The 20,599-nt window shown below is 35.7% G+C and overlaps 1 protein-coding gene across 1 annotated transcript; it reads right to left on the bottom strand.

Annotated features, from left to right (window-relative positions):
• Positions 1-6,289: 6,289 nt before the first annotated feature.
• On the bottom strand, positions 6,290-7,282 carry LOC122276974. Its single transcript, XM_043086856.1, has one exon. The coding sequence runs from the start codon at positions 7,280-7,282 to the stop codon at positions 6,290-6,292; it is 993 nt and encodes a 330-aa protein (XP_042942790.1).
• Between the last annotated feature and the right edge of the window lie 13,317 nt (positions 7,283-20,599).

Raw genomic sequence — 20,599 nt, 5'->3', positions numbered from 1 at the left:
AACATTGTCTAGAATAATAAAATATATAAAAATGAAAAACTAAAATGCATGCAATTCACTACAAATTAGATTACATTACAAAATATAAAATTATAAGCTAAGTTACATATCAATAACATAGTCTTCCATGTGATTTAATCACACTAAATAAAACTTAAAGTCTATTTGCTGTAGCCACCCAAACAGAAGATGAATCAATGGGTTCATCTCATAAGCTTTTACCAAAGCCCTACAATTTTGTTGTTGAAAAACATAAAAGGAAAGAAGATAAAGCATTAGAAGTAATGTCATAACTTTTTTCATTAGCATGACCAGCAAAAGGTCTAGGGATAGGCCAACTAAGGACGATTATGCCATTTGGAATAGGCAATCAATGGCATGAACACCTTTTGACTCTAAAGGTAGGTCTAGAGTCGCCACCATCCAGCACTTCAAACATAAAAAGAGAACCAGTAATCTTATCATGCCAACAGGATCTATAACCCACAAGCCAGATCTGGTTAACTAATAAGATGGCCTAGCATCAACTTCTCCCAGAGAGAGAACAAATAAATTTTCAAATTGTATGGGAAGCCATTCAAAGAGATGGTAGCCTAACAGATACATTATTACTACTCTTACACATTCCTAAAGGGAAACCCAAATTTACCTCCTCCAATCTTCTAGTCATATACTGCATCATTGAAGCTTTTTGGATTATGACAATTTGTATTTCAAGATGATTACTCAAAACATTAATAGAAAAGCTGGCATGAAACATTAGTAAAAAAATTCAGTAGATTATAAAATAAGAAAAAACTCACTTATGAATAAACAGCATGGCAGCTAAAGCCTATCGACTATTAAATACTTCAGCAAGCACAAGGATGAGTTCCCCTAAGCCTGTTACCAATTTGTTTCCATAGTGCATCTTAGCAGATACTATCCTCGACAGCAACTGGACATTTAGACTAATTCCTTAAAAGGGGCTCTTTTTTTTTTTTTTTTTTTTTTTTACTCTAGTATTTTTATTTTCCCATTTATAAAACTATGTTTGCACAATGTTAATAATGTCTAGTTCAAATTTAACACTAGAATGGGTCTCCGTTAAAAAAAATACTATGGGCTCTTTCTTTTTTTTTTTTTTTTTTTTTTTTTTTTTTTTTAAATAAAGCAGTGTGGCTTTTCTTTTAGAATGGGTCTCTGTAATATATGATGACACTATCAATTGTTAGTTTGGAATAGATTGAAATATAAAAATAAAACACATTAATGTAGTCATATTAGATGTTTAATATACCTTGGTTTTAACTGCTTTTGTTTGAAGAATTCGGTTTCTCTCTTTGCATGAGGAGCTTTGCCAGGATATTCCCTTTCAAGAAAACTCTAGCTAAATTCCTCGTGCATGAATATTCAGCTAGCTACAATTCTGAAAGGTTGATGCATAACTATAGAAGATCCTGAATCTATAAAAAAAAGCTCACAGAAAGATGCAAAGAGAACTGGAAATGAAGACACACATGGTTGGCCATATGCAAAATCTTTTCCGGGTCCCACATAACTTTTGAAAGAGGCTTATGGAGGAAGTCAAACATACAAAGTTGAATGCTATCACTTACTTGCTTTAGGAACACTAACCAAAATACTGAATGATTCACATACATTCACTTAGAGAATCAAAGAAAACCCCATTAGTGCGCGAATCTTGCAACAATCCTAAACCCATCTTCACTAACGACTCTCTATATATTCTTCTAATTTAACAAATTAAAAATATAACCTTATGAGTGGAAATTTAAACTCGAAAAAAGAAAGCCAAATGAAAATCCCAAAAAAACATTACATTTTTCACACAGCAGGCTTTGAAGTTTCTCTCACAAAAATCAAACATGAGCTCCAAAATATTAAAAAAAAAAAGAACAATAAAAACCAAAGGTTTTAGTGATCTGCGAGATATGGGCAAATGGGAGAGAAGAGGGGTGAGGGATCTCGACAAAAGGTATATTTCTCTGTTTCTCTCCCTCACAGACATCACAAATGCTACAGAACCAAGAAAGAAAAACAACCCATACTTAAATATAGAGCAAATCGAGCAAAATTTTTATTTTTATTTTTTCATAATTGTCAAAAGTTTTATTTTTTGTTTCTCTTCTGCATACAAACATCACTACAGCAAACTCAGATTCCCAAAAACATGCAGTTACAAACATAGCACATCACTACAGATCTTCGACGACGGGGCAAAAATGTAGAAGATGACGAAACAAAAATCTAACCTTGGGTTGTAGAAGTCAACGACGGAGCAAAAAAGTAGAAAACGATGGCCGTGAGTAACAGGTCTTCGATTAGCAGAGGATGAGTGACAGTCTTCCATCGTCTATAAAATAAAACTTTGCACAGAGAGAGAGAGAGAGAGAGAGAGAGAGAGAGAGAGAGAGAGAGGAGGGAAGTCTGGGGGAGAAATCTCCAGAGAGGAAGGGGGTGAGCGGCTACTCGTGCGAAACCCTATTGTCAACTGGTCATTTTTTGTTTTATAAAACTCAGGTACCGGGTTTTAAATCCATGTTTCGGGTTTAAAATCCGGTACTAGGTCTGGATCCATCCTGTTTTATAAATCCAGGTTCGGGACTGGAGTTGACTTGGGCCGAAAATCAGAACCGGAAACCCGGTTATCCGAGTTCCGGGCTGGATAAAATCTGGCCAGTATGAACAATCCTACAGTTTCCCTTAAAAAAAGAAAAAGAAACACATCACATCACATTCAAAGAATCACCCCAAAACCATTTTCAATGTTCCAACTATGTGATCCTGTATCATAAGCATCAATAGAAATCGAGAATACTGCGCAAATCCAACCCAAAACTTTATAATCAAACCAGAGATAAATTCTTTTTTAGCTCTATTTTAAAACTTTACAAAATAAATAAAAAATAAAAAAATGATCCTTTTCTCAAAGAATTTCAAAATATCTCCATTATATTTAAAATAATTTTATTTTTAGGAAAATGTTAAGAATAGATCAATTTAATTTTTTTTTTGTCACAAGCTAATCTAAAATGCAACAAAATTTTGAATTTTTCTTAAAAATTTGAAGTTTTGGCTCTAAAAATTGTTTTTTTTAAGAGATCTCATCTCATTAATAAAACCAGAAACATTTTGTAACGGATGACTCTAGATACATACATACATAGAGTGCTAGGATTACACCATTTCTTTGATTACAATTGACATAACACATGAAGGACAGGTTTCAACATCATAGATATCCTCTGAACAGCCTAATGCTTCTTGTGCCAACCGATGGGCTGCCATGTTTGCCTCACGAGGAACATGAGTAATACTCCACTGTGTGCATGAGTTCAATATTTTCCTTGCATCTCCCACTAACATCCTCCCATGCTCGAATCCAAGCCTTGTCTTGCAGTCAAGTCAACTACCTGTTTTGAATCTCCTTCTAAAGAAGCCTGTTGTATGCCTAACTCTTTGATGAACACAGTTGCTAGCGGTAGCCATAGGCCTCTGCATCAAAAGGCCTCTCCCTGAAGGATCTTTGAGCCCGGAGTGCACCAGCAACTTGGCTTGTGTGGTCTTTAACTATGACACCTATGCCAATTCTTCCTTCTACTGATCTTACTGCCGCATCCCAATTGACCTTGTAGTGGTTCTCAGCTGGCTTTTTCCACTTGTGTGACTCTGCTCGAGAGTTGTCGCTTTCCTTTCTTGAGGTTTGTAAGCTGTCTGTGTATAGAGTCAACTCTGCTAGTGCCTGGTTGTATACCTTGGTGGGATGCTTAAATTCCTTGCCATGTAAAATCTCATTCCTCTTGTTCCATATTCCTTTTGAGATACCTGCCACTATTCCAAGTTCACTGGTGTTCAGCACCTCCACTAGATTAGACCATATATCAAAGAAGTGAATCACTATGACATGTCATTTTTTGAACCTTTTTACTGCTATGGTTGCATACATCCTGCGCAGCAACACAACCCCATAGTGCATGACCTGATGTCTCAGGGATTTGTTTGCAAATACTACAATAACTATCTTCCACAACTCTTCTCCTTTGCAAATTTGCCAAGGTGGGGAGGGCCTCATTGCATGCTCTCCATAAAAACATTTTGGTTGCTGGTGTGGTTTTGATCTTCCATATTGTCTTTCACACTTGTGCATCTTGTCTTCTACATGAGGGTTCCCCATCTACTTCAGCTTCCATTGACCTGTGCATGTGGTAGCAACTCTTAACTGAGAATTGACCATTGTTGGTATGTTGCCAAATCATCCTATCCTCTCTGTCCCCAAGGCACACTGGTATTGCTTTGATTGCCTCTATCTCGTGTGTTGAAAACAATTCCTGAAGTAGACATTCCTTCCAACTTCTACATATTGAATCAATAAGATCACTTACTTGCTCACACCAGCAGTCTTCTTCTCTTGGGGTGATGACTTTGTAGGAGGGCAGAGATGGGATCCAGTTGTCCGACCAGATATTCACACTCTGGCCATTTCCTACTCTCCATACCACCCCTTTTCTAAGGACCTCTAGGCCTGCATGTATGCCTCTCCAAGCAAAGGATGGTCTTGAGCCCAGTTGTGCTTCTAAGAAATCACCTTTTCCACAATACTTCTGCTTGATAATCATGGCCACCAGGGAAGTTGGGTTATTGAGCATTCTCCAGCCTTGTTTGGATAGAAGTGCAAGATTAAAGCTTTTGAAGTCCCTAAAACCAAGACCTCCAGCCTCTTTGTTTTTGCTGATCTGATTCCAGCTGACCCACTGTATTTTAGATGTGTCTTCATTATAGCCCCACCAAAACTTTCTTAGTAGTTGATTCAGTTTCCTTGTGATCAAGTTTGGAAGTAGGAATATCCCCATGGTATAGGTGGGAATGGCCTATAGAACAACCTTGAGTAATACTTCTTTCCCTGCACTTAAAGGTGCTTAGTTTTACAGTTTGCAATTCTGGCCCAGGTTCTGTCAATTAGGGAGTGGAATGCAGTCACTTTTCTTCTCCCAACACAGGCTGGAAGCCCTAAGTACTTTTCAAAAGATCCATTAGTCTTAACCCCTGCCAATTGCAGAATTTGATCTTTGGTCTCTTGCTTGGTGTTCTTTCTGAAATACACTGATGATTTTTCCTTGTTAAGGACTTGACCCGAGGCCTGCTCATACACAGTTAAAGTATCAAGCAAGTGAATAAGTTCCTTTGGGTTTGCTTGGCAGAAAAGGAGGCTGTCATCTGCAAAGAAAATGTGGTTTACAGTGATGGGGCCTCTTCCTATCTGTACTGGGGTTATCTCTTTGTGTTTTTCAGCTTGGTTCAGTAATGAGGTGAGAGCCTCAGCACATAAAATGAAGATGTAGGGGGACATAGAGTCGCCTTGTCTTATGCCTCTTGAGGGGAAGAACTTTTTCTGTGGTGTCCCACTAACCAGGATTGAATATGTGACAGAATTAAGACATGTTTGAACTAGGTTGATCCACTTGAGAGGGAATCCCATTTTTGACATAACACCTTTCACAAAGCCCCATTCTACCCTATCATAAGCCTTACTCATGTCTAACTTGAGGGCTATACTCCCTTTTATTCTTGTACTCATGGAGTGAAGAGCTTTATAAGCAACTATTACATTGTCTGAAATGAATCTGCCAGGTACAAAGGCACTTTGGTTGGGGGATATGAGGTTGGGGAGGATGGTTTTTAGTCTGTTGGCAAGGGTTTTTGAGACAATCTTGTACAGTACATTGCACAGGCTAATGGGTCTGCATTCAGTTACTTTTGTGGGGCATTTAACTTTTGGGATTAGGGATATAAGAGTGTCATTTACCTCAGCTAAGGAACCACCTTGGTTTAGAACATGTAATGCAAACTGGCATACCTCCTCTCCTATTACTTTCCAGTGCTTTTGGTAGAAGAAAGCTGGGAATCCATCAGGCCCAGGGGAGCCTAAAGGATTCATTTGGATTACAGCACCATGGATTTCTTCTCGGGTGAAAGGATTAAGGAGCCATTCTGTCATCTCAGTGGTTAGTGTGGTGTTTAAAGCAACCAAGCATTCCTCAAACTTAGTTGGGGAGGAAGTGGTAAACAAAGATGTGAAGAAGCCTGTAAAAACCTCACCAATACCCTCCTGCTCAGTTACTACCCTCCCTTGTGGATCCTGAACACTTCTAATGGTATTTATCTTCTTTCTTTGATTAGCCTGCAGGTGGAAATATGTAGTGCTTCTGTCCCCAACTTTCATCCAGTGTTGCTTAGCTCTCTGTCTTCATTTCATGTCATTTGCTTCCATTGAGATCTCAACTTTGTTTTAAAGGTGCTTCATGGCTGCTATGTGCTCCCCACTGCCTGTCTCCTGGAGATGACTAATCTTTTTTAGTTTCTGGTTGATATCCTTTTGAGTCTGCATTCTTTCCTTCTGATTCCATTGCACTAAACCCCTCTGGCATAGTTCAAGTTTTAGTCTCACTAAGTTGACTCCTCCTCCATTCATTCTATCTGCCTTCCAAGCTTTTTCTACTATTACCTTACACTCCTCTTTTAGGTCCCAAGCGACCTCATATCTAAAGCACACTTTCCTTTTCCTTTTTCCATTGCCCTCCTTATGTTTGCTGATGCATAGAGGAGAGTGATCAGACTTTATTGCTGCTAGAGCAGTACAGGTGGCAGAGCTAAATAACTCACTCCATTCCTTGTTAACCATTGCCCTGTCAATTCTTTCTTTTGTAAAGTCCCTTCCTCTTCTGTTATTGGACCAAGTAAAGCTTTGTCCCAGTGAGTGGAGGTCTTGGAGTCCACAGATCTCGACTACCTTCTTGAAATCCTCAATCTGTTTGTATGGTCTACTTACCGCCCCTTGTTTCTCCTTCTGGTGCAGGATTTCATTGAAGTCTCCTGCACACTGCCAGGCCATAGGTGTGGGGGGTTTTAACATTTCAAGTAATTGCCAACTCCCTTTTCTTTTTGCTGTTTCTGGGTGTCCATAGAATCCTGTGAATTGCCATGTTTGTCCATTGTCTTCTTCCTTAACTACTGCACTGATATGCCAAAGAGTGTAGTTAATAATTGTAACTTCCCACTCCTCTTTCCACAATAAAGCAATCCCACCACTAAGTCCCATGCTATCCACTGCAAAACAGCCATCTAAACTCAGACTTCTTCTTACACTTTGTAATCTTTGTTTCTCAGTTTTTGTTTCCACTAGAAAGACTAGATTGGGGCACTTATCCTTAACTAGTTTTTTAAGGATTCTAACTGGCCGAGGGTTCCCAAGCCCTCGGCAGTTCCACACTAGAATGCTCATTGATATTGGCAGGGCTGGCTCCCAGCCTCTGCCACTTGGTTTGTGTTTTCATGGTCCTTTCCTAGCCTATTGACTCTCTTAGTATCTTGTTTATTTTCTTCACTTCCTCTTTTACATCCCCTCCTATACCCTGACCTTTGGCAAATATTGGTTATATCATTCAAAGCAGCTTCCTCTGATATACTTCCATGAGATTCCTCTCCTCGGGCAAGCCTTTTCCATTTTCTGGTAATGGGACCCTCAAGCTGTGTAACAGGTACTTTCCTTGCCTCTAAGTTAACAATCTTCCTCCTAGTTAAACCTTCACCTGTGTTCTTTTCCTCATTGAGTCCATTTGGTTTATCTAGTTTCGGATGTGTATTTACCTGAACTAGACTTTGTTTGACTTGATCTATTTCCATTATAGTAAAGGTCCGAGGCAGTAAGGTCTCATTGTCAGTGTCTAGTATGGGAGCCTTGTGCGAACTTAGGAGTTGACTATCTAATTGAACTTTGGTACTAGTATCTAGATTTGTACCTGTCATCATTTCAGTGGTTGGGACTTCCTCATCTGCCTTTTGACCCTTTGCTTTTTGGACAACCTTTTTCAAGTTTCCCGCTGGAAAGGTTTCCTTCATTTTCGCTGACACCTCCTGCTGCACAGCATGGTTGCTTGGCATGGGCTCTTCTCTGTCACATTGTCCTTCCTTTGACACATGCTCTCCTCGGTTGCTATTGCCACCGTATGCTCCTCTGCTTGCTCCACCACTTGCTCCACCCTTTGACCCACCATACTTACGGACACTAAAGATATCTGTGTGCATGGGTTGAGCTCGTAGCCAGTGACCAAACTATTGGGGGGCCTGGTCTTCCTTTTGTTGTTCATGGCGTATGCTGTTACAGTTTTTACCTTTGTGGTACAGGATACCGCAGTGGAAACAAAAATTCTGTAAGCGTTCATATTTGAAGGAGATCCAATGTTCTTGGTCTTCAAATAGCATCCACTTTCCCCTAAGCAGGGGTTTGTGAAGGTCCACAACCACTCTCACCCTCAAACAACGACCCCATGCACGTCCATCAACCTCTGCATCTACTTGAATAACATGTCCTATGGATTCTGCAAACTGCACTCCAACCTCCTTAGTCATCGTGGCTAGTGGAAGGTTGTGCAGTTGGACCCAGAAAGGTTCAAAACGAAATTGCATGCTGTTAATGGAAACCTTAGCATCAATTTCTTGTAGAGTTAATAGGCACCTGTTGAAGAACCATGGCCTGCCCCCCAGGACCTTCTCTTTATCTGCCAGTTCCTGAAATTCTATTAAGAAACTCTGGTCACCTATCTCTTTGAACCTCACCCATCCTTGCAACCTCCAAATTTGTGACATCGTGGTTCTAAAAGCTTCGTTGTTTACACTCTTCTCCACCATAGCCCGTCCCACAATATAGTAATCCCCCATCCTGATCCTCTCCTTTGGCCCATCCAGTTTCACCTGGAGAGGTGAACTTTCCTCCGTTGTTAGCTGTAATCTTTCCCATCGTTTAGCCAGGTCCTCTGCCTCCATTGGTGTGCTTCCTCAAAAAAATCAAGAATTAACTTGTTTGACTGGCAGAACGTGAGGCTTTGAGACTTGGCAGGATGCTAAGACACTACCTTCAATGCCACTAGATAGTACCGACTGAAACAAGAATAAACTAAATCTCACAAATAGTGAGACCTTAAGCCTTTGGGAACCAACGACACTGAAGCTTTAATGCTTCTCACCAGAGAAGAGAAAGCACTGGGGTTGAGATTCTAAAATTATCTCTAAAAATTGTTGAAAAATAAAATACTACATATTTCAAAAAATCACGGCGTGTATTAATTTTGAAATCCTCTTCAAAAACTGTTCTTTATTGTTATATGTTATCTTTTACCCATGACTTTTCTTCATTTGTTTCTTGAACTTTTTTTTAACATTGTTCTTTGTAATTAACATTAACCATATACATATTTTGTTAAAATTGGAAAATCTTTATCTTTGTTTATTATAAATATGTTTCATATATCTCTATATCGATAAATAATTTTTTTTTTTTAATCTTGAATCATTTTTATAATTCCTTTATATTATAATAATACAATATATACTATGAAAAATAAATAAAAAAATTAAGTATTTCATTTGATCCTCCATTGCTAGAGATTCAAACCAATCTTTCAAAATTAAAGTCTCAAACTGTGATGCCCTTAACCCCCGCTTAGGATTTGGCGATGACTTGGAGCGTTGGGACATGCAACACTGAGTTACATACCCCCATATATGATGGTTATCATGCAATGCACCTAACATGCATTCTAGATGTATGAAGTAATCGAAGTAGAATAAGTCATTTCATAAAATTTTGTACCAAAATAAACCAGTATCCCAACTTTATTCATAACTTTAAATCACATGATGCTTGTTCTAAGTTAATCAAATAAGGTATAAACCGAATTATACATCGTAATAATGGAGTATCAAACTCCTAGGTACACCTCAATGTAAAAGAGATTGTCTTCAAAAGCCTTTAACTAAAAAGAAATCCTTAAAGCATCTTTCTAATTTCTGCTATCTCCAAGTAAGTCATGATTAAATCCATTCTTTTTTCTGGTTTGAGCTCATCCTCAACCTTAATCATCATCATGACTAGCTAGTCCTGACCTAAAAGTTCTACCATTCCGGAGGGAATGGTAGTGAAAACTACTACAATGAAATTTAAAAAAATATCAATAAGTTAACAAAAAACATACACAAAGATAACATAAGCATCTATAAGGTAAACTATGAGTATGAATGCATAAACATGTACTTTGACTAAAAACACATTTTTGTCTCATCTATATTCTTTCTTTTTGAAAACACTAATCTTGTAACCATGTATCAAATTAACAATATAACCATATAACAAAGTCTCATTTCTTATTAATCTCTTGTAATCTTTTTAATATAACAATGTGGGTGTATACCTCGCGGCTTCCCTAAGCACTGTGGGCTCCCTGCTAGCTACCACATCATATTACTGACCCTCTCAACTGGGTGTGAGTACATCAAAGTCCATATGATACGGCAACTTGCAATTCGCAATTCGCCTTCACTACATTTACAATATGATACGATAGTTCGCAATTCATCTTCACCTTATTTTCGATGTGTTACACTCACTAGTATTAGGTGCTACTATACTCTGGAATCCTTTAAAAAAATCCATTCGAAGTCTGTTGATATGAACCTGCAGAATTGAAATCCCTTAAACCGTCAATCAATTTGAAAACTCACCCAAGAAAGACAAAATTAAGTCAATGGATGGAAGAATCTAGACCCGTTGAGGAACTCATTTCAAGAACCTAGATTATATTAAAATCTAGACCCGTTGAAGAACCTGTCTCAAGAACCCAGATTACAAAGGAGGAACGCCTCAAATGTTGTGATTTACTTTTGATAAGTTCAATAATTCAAGAAGAACAAGAGGAGATAAAACTCAACTCACAATAAAATAATCACCAAATTTCATAAAGTTTTATCAAGTGTTTAAAATGAGGCAATAAGAAGTATTTAAACCAAATCCGCACAAAACTCTAGCTGAAAATTAAGTCCATCTTTCTCAAAATTACCCTTGGAGAATAGTGTCGTGCTACAGTACCGTGAATAGTGTCGCGCTACAGTACTATTCCCCTAAACAAAACCCTAGGCTGAAAATGTATTCCCCAAAATACCCTTAGGCGAAGTCTCAAAATAATAAACATAATATTAAGTCCAAATAAGTAATCTTAAGTTATGTCTTCTATAGCTTATATCACGTGGAACAAAATTTTGGATCTCCTTCTTTCAAGCCCATCTTAATTGTTGGGCTCTTGCTAGTTTCATCCTTAGTAGATTGTATTAATCCTTATATTGCTTCCTTGATCTTTTTAGATCTTGATCTTGTAATTGGCCCATCTAAAAATTGCAACAAATCTTTATGACTAGGTCTATCTTGGTGCCCATCATTCTCCTTCTCCTCAAAAGGATTTGACCTCTCAACTCTCTAAGATTGTGTCTAGGGGTGTAAAAAAAAAAAAATAGTGAACCGGTAAACCAAACATAATCAAACTGGTGGAATCGGTCCAGTCTCGAGTTTAGTTAAGTCCGGTACTGATTTTATTTTTCTTAAAACTGATCAAAATAGATCTGGTTCCGATTTTTCTTTTTCTAAAATCAGACTGGACTGGTTTATATATATTTTAATTTTTTTCTATTGTATATAATTTTTATATATAATATATAATTATATATAAAATAGTTTTGTATTATATGATAAATTACTAATTAATATAATATTAAATTTTAAAATCTTATATCATTTTGTTTATTGTATTAATAGTTATACTAATACTATATCACTATATGTTATAATATATATATTATATATTATAATATATCACTATAATTTATAATACAATTATAATATATATTATAATATACTGTAATATATTATCACTATAGTATTATATATTATAATATACTATATTATATAATATATAACATAGTACATTAAAACTGAAAAATCGGACTAGAAACTAGAGTCCCAATTTAGGATGGTAACTGGTATGTAATCGGTTTTGAAAAATATAAAACCGGTGCATACTAGTTCGATCCTAAATTTTGTCCAAAACGAACCAGATCGGACTGGATACACCCCTAATTGTGTCCAATATTATTCTACACGTCAACCGACAAATTTGGGGCATCAATAGAGGACACTATGTTCTCAATTGGCATCGTTTAGAAGTCCTAAAAGAAAGGTCAACACATTGTCAAAAGAATTTTGTACATATTTAAACAATATGTACCTGTAGCTCTACTTATCATTTTTTTTACTTTTGTGTTTATCATTTCATATTATTTTTTGTTATCTTTTTGTAAAGAACAATATTAGTTAATATTAGTTAATATATTTCATGTTTATGTATTTTAATTCTTAACAATCTTTTTAATTTACAATTTCCTGTTTAATATTATAACATTTATTTTTCTCTGAATATTTAAATTTGCAAATTTAAATTCCAATATACAAACGTTTCAACTTTAAGCATATACGTTCAAACATTAGTGCATATCATTCGCACGAGAAGACATTACGTTTGAACTATATAGCAGCAACATTCGAATCTCTATATTAACATTTGAACGCAATTCATTTAGATAATAGAAATTTAATTTTAAAACAGTAAGTTTACATGTAAATAATTTTAACATTCGAATAAATTACAAAAATATTCGTACATATAACTAGATACTACAATGAAAATGAGTTTTTGTCGCGACACTTAATTGCTAGAAAAAGGCAAAACATTGCCGCAATTGACTTCTCCCTGCAATTTTTTATTGCCCCCAAGTCGCGACAAAAGATCTGTCTTAATTAATAAAAAGAAGAAGAAGAAGAAAAAAAACTAGCAAGTAATCTAATTTTGCCGCGATTTATTTTACTAGAAATGTTACAAGTAAAAAAAAATTATATTCATAAGAATTTTTTTGATAAGTAATGAAACATACAAATGATGCAAAAAAATTACAAACTGAAAAAAAATTGAAAGTGACATGCTTACTAGAGGGTTTTATCAACACAATTATCATAGCCAATAAAAGAACGTGGATTTCCAAACAAGTAATTAAAAAAATTGACTCTAGCCCTAAAACTTCAACACTTTTCTCCAATAATTTATATCCAAGCTGAGCTTGGAAAGATGAATGGAGACTAAGAGAAAGAGAGAGACTCACTAGCGGGGAGAGGAGGCGAGAAGGTGGTAGCAGGCGGACAGACAGTGTGACAAGGGGCATTAATCTATGGATAAGCTGATCTTAAAAGAACTCCTAGCAAAATTAAATGTAAAAGTCAACATAAAAGTAGAAAGAGCATTGATTAGTAAGTAATTTACATGGCATACATGATTCTAATGTCACAGAGGTAATATCACATAGGCTTAATCGGTAATGATATGTGAGGCACAAGAGGCAAAACATCTCGGTAATGATATGTGGAGCACAAGAGGCAAAACATCTATCTCACAAATGTTCATCAAAAGTTACAAGAGGAAAAACGTCAAATTCCAATCTGTTTGGGTGTGTATAAAGTGTATACCGTACACCTTACTTAACCTTCTTCACCATCAAGAAGAATAAGTGAAGAAAGGTTATACTAAATTCACTGATGACATCTTCAAAATGTTGAACTTCTACTACCACCAAGATATATATCTATCGTTGAGTTCACCAAGAAAAACTAAAGTTCCAATAAGTACGACGCAACAACAAGATTTACAATATAGACCCATTTCAGAACCAAAATCAAAGCATCCACCCTGCATAATCACAAACCAGCAGTAGAAATAGGCTAAAAAATACAACTTACACATAGCACAGAACAAACTATCATAAGCTGATGAAAGATAACAAAGAATTCAAATAAAACTGTCATGTACTCTGCCATATTTAACGGGATCAACTCACATCAAACAATTCATAGGTATTATATACCATTACAATAAAACCTATATACCAATAACTCATCCTCCTGTAGCATAGAACTATTTTCACATTTGCAAACTCATTATATGAATAGCACATGTGAGAGTATGAGACAAATTTGGACTCTAATCAAATTATCCTCTTCTTGTAACGTAACTCATAAACCCTAATTTTTAACCATCCAAAACTCACCATGAAAAAATAATCAAATGTTAGTAGTAATACAATTTATATATAGAATGCAAGGAAAATCAATATCTTTCACTCTCTCTAACTATACTGACCAATTGAGCCAAGAAATACAAGCACAATAAAAGTATAGTCAAACCCAATAGCATGTAAGAACAAGACGAGGAAAGTTGTCATTACAAAATAATCAATAATGAATCAACTATACAATCAATAAGTACTGCACGATCACACACCTACACCAACTTGATCTCCCCCCACACACCTACACCAGAAGCTAAGATAGGTATGAGATAATTTAATCCATGTAAAGCCAAAAATAATAGAGAAAACCCAAAAGATCCACCATAAATGTCTACACTCTACAGCACTATGACCCCATTACCTCCAAGATCCACCCTAAAAAAACATATAATCTGAATATACAAATGGATTCTAAGTTTTCTCACATAGATAAACTGTAGTATGAGATAAATGGCATACCTCTTTCTTCTCAGAGCCTCGTTTGGTAGTAAATGAGCAATGTTTGCTTGAGGTTACAACCCTAAATCTTCTCCTAATCTTCCCAACAGCTGGAACCCTGCATTCAACCACAAGATCAAGAATAAGCCAAGCTTATATAATTAAAATCACAATATATATATATAGGAAAACAAGGAGGCTACCTCCTTCATACCCCTCCAAAAAAATAAAAAACAAAACTTATTTTGTGATGAATGCAATCAGGTTAGGGCTTGGAATTTTTGAAAATGGGGAAGGTTAGGGCAAATAGGAAATAACGTGAGAGAAAGAGTAGGGGTGTAAATTGTAACCGGAAAACCGGACCGAACTTGACCAAACCGGTGGAACTAGTCCAGTTTTAGACCAGTCTAGTTAGGAACCGGTTTCTAAAATGCCAAAACCAGCAGGAATCGGTTCAGTTCTGGTTTCATGATTTTTAGGACCGGACCGGATCGGTTCACTATAATATATATTTAAATTAGTTTTTTAAATATTATATATAATAATATAAATTATAATTATATATAAGATAATGTTAGTATATTTTATAATATAAAACTTTAATCTTAAACATGAAAATTTACTTGATCATATGCAGTTCATTTATAGCATAATTTTTTTACACAACAGATTTTTTTTATAAAATAGATTTTTGTAAATAGTAATAGATTTTTAATAAAACAGATTTTTTTAAAGCAATTTTTTTTAATAAACATATTTTTTTATAAGGAATTTGTATGTTATTAAAATTGGATTGAACCGGACCGAAAACCGGTAAAACTTAAGGTACCGGTTTAGAAGGATAACCGGTGTGTAATCGGTTTTGAAAAATGTAAAGCCCATGCATACCGGTTCAGTCTTAAATTTTGTCCGAAATTAGACCAGATCGGACAGATTACACCCCTAAGAAAGAGGAACACACAAAAGAAAAAAGCAGGTGGGGGGTTTGAAGCATTCGGGTTAGGGCTTGGGCTTTCTGAAAATGGGGAAAATGAATAGAGAGAGAGAGAGAGAGGTCAATCTATTTTAAATCGCAACTTTTTGCGGTGACAATAGTCACCATAAACATATTATAAGTCGTTGCATTAACTTGTATCATCCAATGTATTTTCCAACGATAATATTTGCGGCGATTTCTTGACATCGAAAATATTTGTGACAACATTTTTAGTTGCCGCGATTTTTGCAACCCAACAGTCCTAAATGCATTGTTTTTGTAGTGATTTTATTTCTAGAGATAAAAATTGCCGCAAAAGGTCTTTTTTCGCGTTAATTGTTTTTGTCGACGTAAAGTTTCCACCCAAACAATTGAAGAGTGCTTTTTGCAACTATTTTTTAGTCCCTGAATATAAAAGTAGTCACGAAAGCTACTTTTTTGTTGTAGTGTATGTTTAAATGTATTTGTCTACATTCACATGTATAATGACGTTTGAATGTATTGATCATAAAAATGACATTGTATTTTTAATGTTCAAATGTTGGTCAATTTATCTTTCAACTTTAGTAATGGTTGGAAGAAACCTTCACTAAAAGTTATATTTGGTGACAGTTTATTGATCATCACAAATTCTAAACCGACACAAAAACTCAAAGCTATTGTAGTGCATACTTATGCATATTCTATGTTCAAGTTTAAGAAGCATATATGTTTCAACCACAATCATGAGAGCCATAGCAAAATAATGTGTTTAAATCTTTTAAATACATACCATGAAACAATACCGTTCCACAACTCTTAGTAAAGTGTAGCAAGAATACCATTTAACATTTAGGCCCGATTTGGATACAAAAGTTCCCCCCAGCTTATCTCATCTAATTATTATAACTTTTTCAAATTCTCACACAAAATATAATAGACAATTCAACTTTTTTAAATCTCACAACAATAATAATATTAGAAAATAATATTAATTTTAACAATATTTTATTCAACTCTCAATTTATCTCATCTCAACTTACTTACCAAACCCCCCTTAAGATAAAAGCTACAAAAACAAATATATGCAGCAACTTCATAAAATAAGTTTACGATCAAGATCATAGAAGTCACAAACTCTAGATTTATTAAAAAAAAGGAAGGCCTAAAATGAGAAAGGAAAAATGTGATGCAACACCGAATGACTACATATCCTATTTCTAAGAAAGAACAAAGAAAATGTAAAATAAATAAACACAAAACTTGTTAATTAGTTAGTGCTCCTCCATAGGTAAGATCCAATCTAACACTTGTCTAATATGAGAAATTATTACTTTTTTCAATAATTTGACATTTGCAATAATGTGGAGGAACATATATGTGCTCTCGGCAGGTGCCGACGTGATACGGCCTACGCCCCACGTAGTAAGCATATAATGACTCATGAGTAGCTGCATTCTCAGTAAGTGAATAACAAAGTTTGAAGTGACTTCCCATTATTATTTTTTTAATTGGTAACCAAGAAGTTCAAGTACATAAGGAATATACATAAGAAGTACCTAAGTAGAGTTTATAACTGATAGTAAAAAGTCATGGACATTTAGTCCGTTACAAATAATGGCCCCCACACATAAGAACAACGTTTTAAAGAAGACTACTTGCAGCTCCTCCATTGTTCTCTCATGGTTTTCGAAACTTCTATCATTTCACTTCTGGCAAATACACAAACACATACATATATGTACCATTTTTCAGATTGCTGCAACTTGTGAATTACCTTAGACGCTTCTCCTGCTTGCTAAAAAATCCACCAATCTAAGAGGCATGAACCATGATAATCCAGTTCTTGCAAATAAATAAAAAAAGAAAAAAAAAATTCTCCCATGGTCTTGACCACCTTGCAATGTAGAAGTAGGTGATCTATTGATTCACCATTCTTCTTACACATGCAACACCAGTCCAATACTATTACCTGACATTTCCTCCAATTATTTGTGGTGAGAATTGAGAATTTTGTCAAAAAAAAAAAAGCCTTTGAATGAGCTTTCGTATGCCAAATCCTCTTTCATGGGAATGTAAGCATGCCTGGCTCATATTGTGAAAACTTTGTGAAATAATCTGATAGTCAATTTACCTTTCTTGGAATGGCTCTAGGTTATCTTATCTATGGTACCCTAGGTCATACTTATATAAGACAGTACTGTATAAAGCTCTGTGATAACCTCCAATCACTACAACAAATACATACAATTGCCGCCAAAAGTTTTTGCAGCAAATTCAGTTTAATTTGCAGCAAATGAATATAAAGCCACAACAAAATACCGCCACATTATTGCAGATAATAAATTGCCAATTTAACTACTACTTTCGGCTATCTTAAGTTTTGACGAAAATACTTACATATATTGGCAATTTATGCCGTTGCTAGAAGTCATTTAGTTTGTCAGTAATACGGCAAACCTAACTCCCAATCTCGAACAACAAACTCAATTCCTGGCATGCAACCTTGCCACTAATATGCTATCTCATAAATTCATAACTTGACTATTGATTACTTACCACAAATATATGTTGTAGGAAATAGCTGACTTCTGGGAACTTATGTCGCCAAAAAAATACAAGTATGGCAACTTGGATGACTAACAATAAGTTTATTGCCATGAGGTTATACAATGGATGTTTGACTTCAATTGGCTTTTCGGACAACGACAATTTCTTGAAATACGTTAGTATTGGCAACTTGTATTATTGACAACAAGTTTATTGCCATGATGTTATACTGACTTCAATTGGCTTTTCGGACAACTACAAATCCTTCTAATACGTTACTATCCGCAACGTTGTCTTCTGGTAAATACGGCTTAGCAGTGACTTTGGCTCATGTAAATTGCCTTATCGCCGGGAACCTATTTTATGAAGACCAACATTTTTCGGCAATTCAGCGTTGCCAAAACTATAAGTATTGGCCATTATTTTCTTAGCTATAGCTCAATGTAGGCAAATTGCATTTACATGTATACAAATATTCCGAATAGGACTATGTACATTTTATTGGCCAATATTGAAGGGTCCTGATGATGCATTGTTGCCAATAATCCTCATTTTCCACAAGTCTTGTCCATGTACATAAATACATACAACCATTTACCTGGAAGGGTCTAGCAACTTAGAAGTTCAACCTCCTTTCCTATACCTTACCATTTTCCCACTACTACACTACAATTCCATACATCTGTTGGTAATTTATATATATTATATCCAATTCAGACCTCAATAACCAGAATTTTATTACATCAATATTTCTTGCTCAAATGTATAAGATATTTTTATTGAATCCTATCCATGTTGCAATCCACAGATCAATAAATTTACAAATGATGTAAGCCATCCATATCCAGCCCAGCACTATAAAACTAAAACTGCACACATTTTGCACCCGAGACAAAACACATATGTATGCATGATTCCCCCCTTAGCTGCAGTACCTTTCCAAAATATAAAGGATAAATCATTACACCAGAAACAAATACACCGTGAAGGCAAAGCTCCCAAACCAAGGCCAGAAAATGCTAATCATCTATTTCATATATCACTTAGTTCTCCATTAGACATACAATTTTCATCCAAATGCACCCTAGTCAGTTACAACATATCCAGCCAACATAAACCAGAAATTAAAGGATTCTGTTCAGGCTGACATGCCCAGCCAATATAAGTACATAACTATCTGAGCCAATTACACATGTCCCCAAATAGAACTACTACATATCAATGATATATATTTCATGGTTTCTAATATGTTCCCTGGTGAAAGTATCTGTGGGGATCTTCACTCAAAATTAACACACCTCCATCGAGCAGACCACATAGATGGCAAGGTTGGCCCCTCATTGTGTCGTTGTTTGAACAATTCAGCATCAATTTTGGTCTTCGACTGCCAGGCTTCAGACTCCCTGCACATAAATATTGGGTTAGAGTCATCAGAATCTAAAACAGAAAAATTGAGTTACTTCCAATCTAGCACAGCTGATATGCAGGAAATACTGACAATATTGGTCAATTTCAGATGAACCCAGCCTATAACATCATGCAACAATCTCCACCATATAACCACCACTTGCTAGTATTTTTAGAGATACAAATATTTTAATCTAAAGAACTATACTCATGAGTGTCAGGAAAACCCAACCCAAACATCACATATAAAAAAAAAAAAAAAAGCATCAGGTCCATCCTACATTTACGAACTATCATTTCCTTCCTAAATTACACATAGCTGATAAAAGACCTTTACACATAAATTTTTACAGTTACTAACTACTCTATCCCATCATTAGACATTTGTAATCTCAGCCACCAATTACAAATGTCTTTTTATCCAATCAGAATAACTATTTACATGGCAAAACCATGTTCAGATTAGAGTGGATATCCAAATTTACTAAATCTATCCATTGTTGTGCAGAATCCATGGAGGGGGGGGGGGGGAAGATGTTTGAATATGTGACTCAATCACATATATTAACATGAACTAGAGTGTGGAAATTGCATACCTTACTCAAGTATTGTTTTCTGATCTGCATGGCAGCTTGTTGGCACTTTGTCAACCCATACTATGCTGACTGTTAATTTAGACACAAAGTAGAGTTGCCACCACATCCATATAGGTGCACATCAAAAAGGTCCAAAAGTTTCAGCTCCTTCATGTTAACCTTACTTGTAATTTCACCTTGGACTTCCCAAAAATCAGTCAGCTGGGCAACCAAAAAGATATATATATATATATATATATAAGGATGCCTAGGCATCCATGCGAGTCTCCTGATGAGACTCTCTTCGATTGCATTCCAGGTCAGCTACACGATTGTTCATCGTACTCTGGTAGTCTTTAAATAGATTCTTGAAAGTATGCAACTCATCTCTTAGTACCTCTAGCTGGCTCTTGTACACATTTGCTTCATTCTTGTTCCTTTCATTCTCTTCAACAATCCTAACATAGTCCCTATTCTTGCGCAATGCTATTGAAGCTTCAGGTATAACCGAGTGTCCAAGTCCTGTTGCATAACCTGCTTTATATCCTAAAACCTCCTTGAATGCTACATTGCACTTCTCATTGTTGTTTTCTGTATCCACCTCAGTCTCATCCAATCGCTCAAGCATTAGTTTCTACATCCATTGATAGGGATAGCTTAACACCATTAATGCATG

This window comes from Carya illinoinensis, chromosome 9 (genome assembly GCF_018687715.1).
Source record: "Carya illinoinensis cultivar Pawnee chromosome 9, C.illinoinensisPawnee_v1, whole genome shotgun sequence".
NCBI classification, from domain to species: Eukaryota; Viridiplantae; Streptophyta; class Magnoliopsida; order Fagales; family Juglandaceae; genus Carya; species Carya illinoinensis.
The sequence above is the reverse complement of the archived record's forward strand: the minus strand, read 5'-3'. Positions and strand labels throughout refer to the sequence as shown.

Excerpts from the sequence above, each read along its gene's own strand:
- LOC122276974 (XM_043086856.1), bottom strand. The coding sequence starts at position 7,282 with ATGAGCATTCTAGTGTGGAACTGCCGAGGGCTTGGGAACCCTCGGCCA.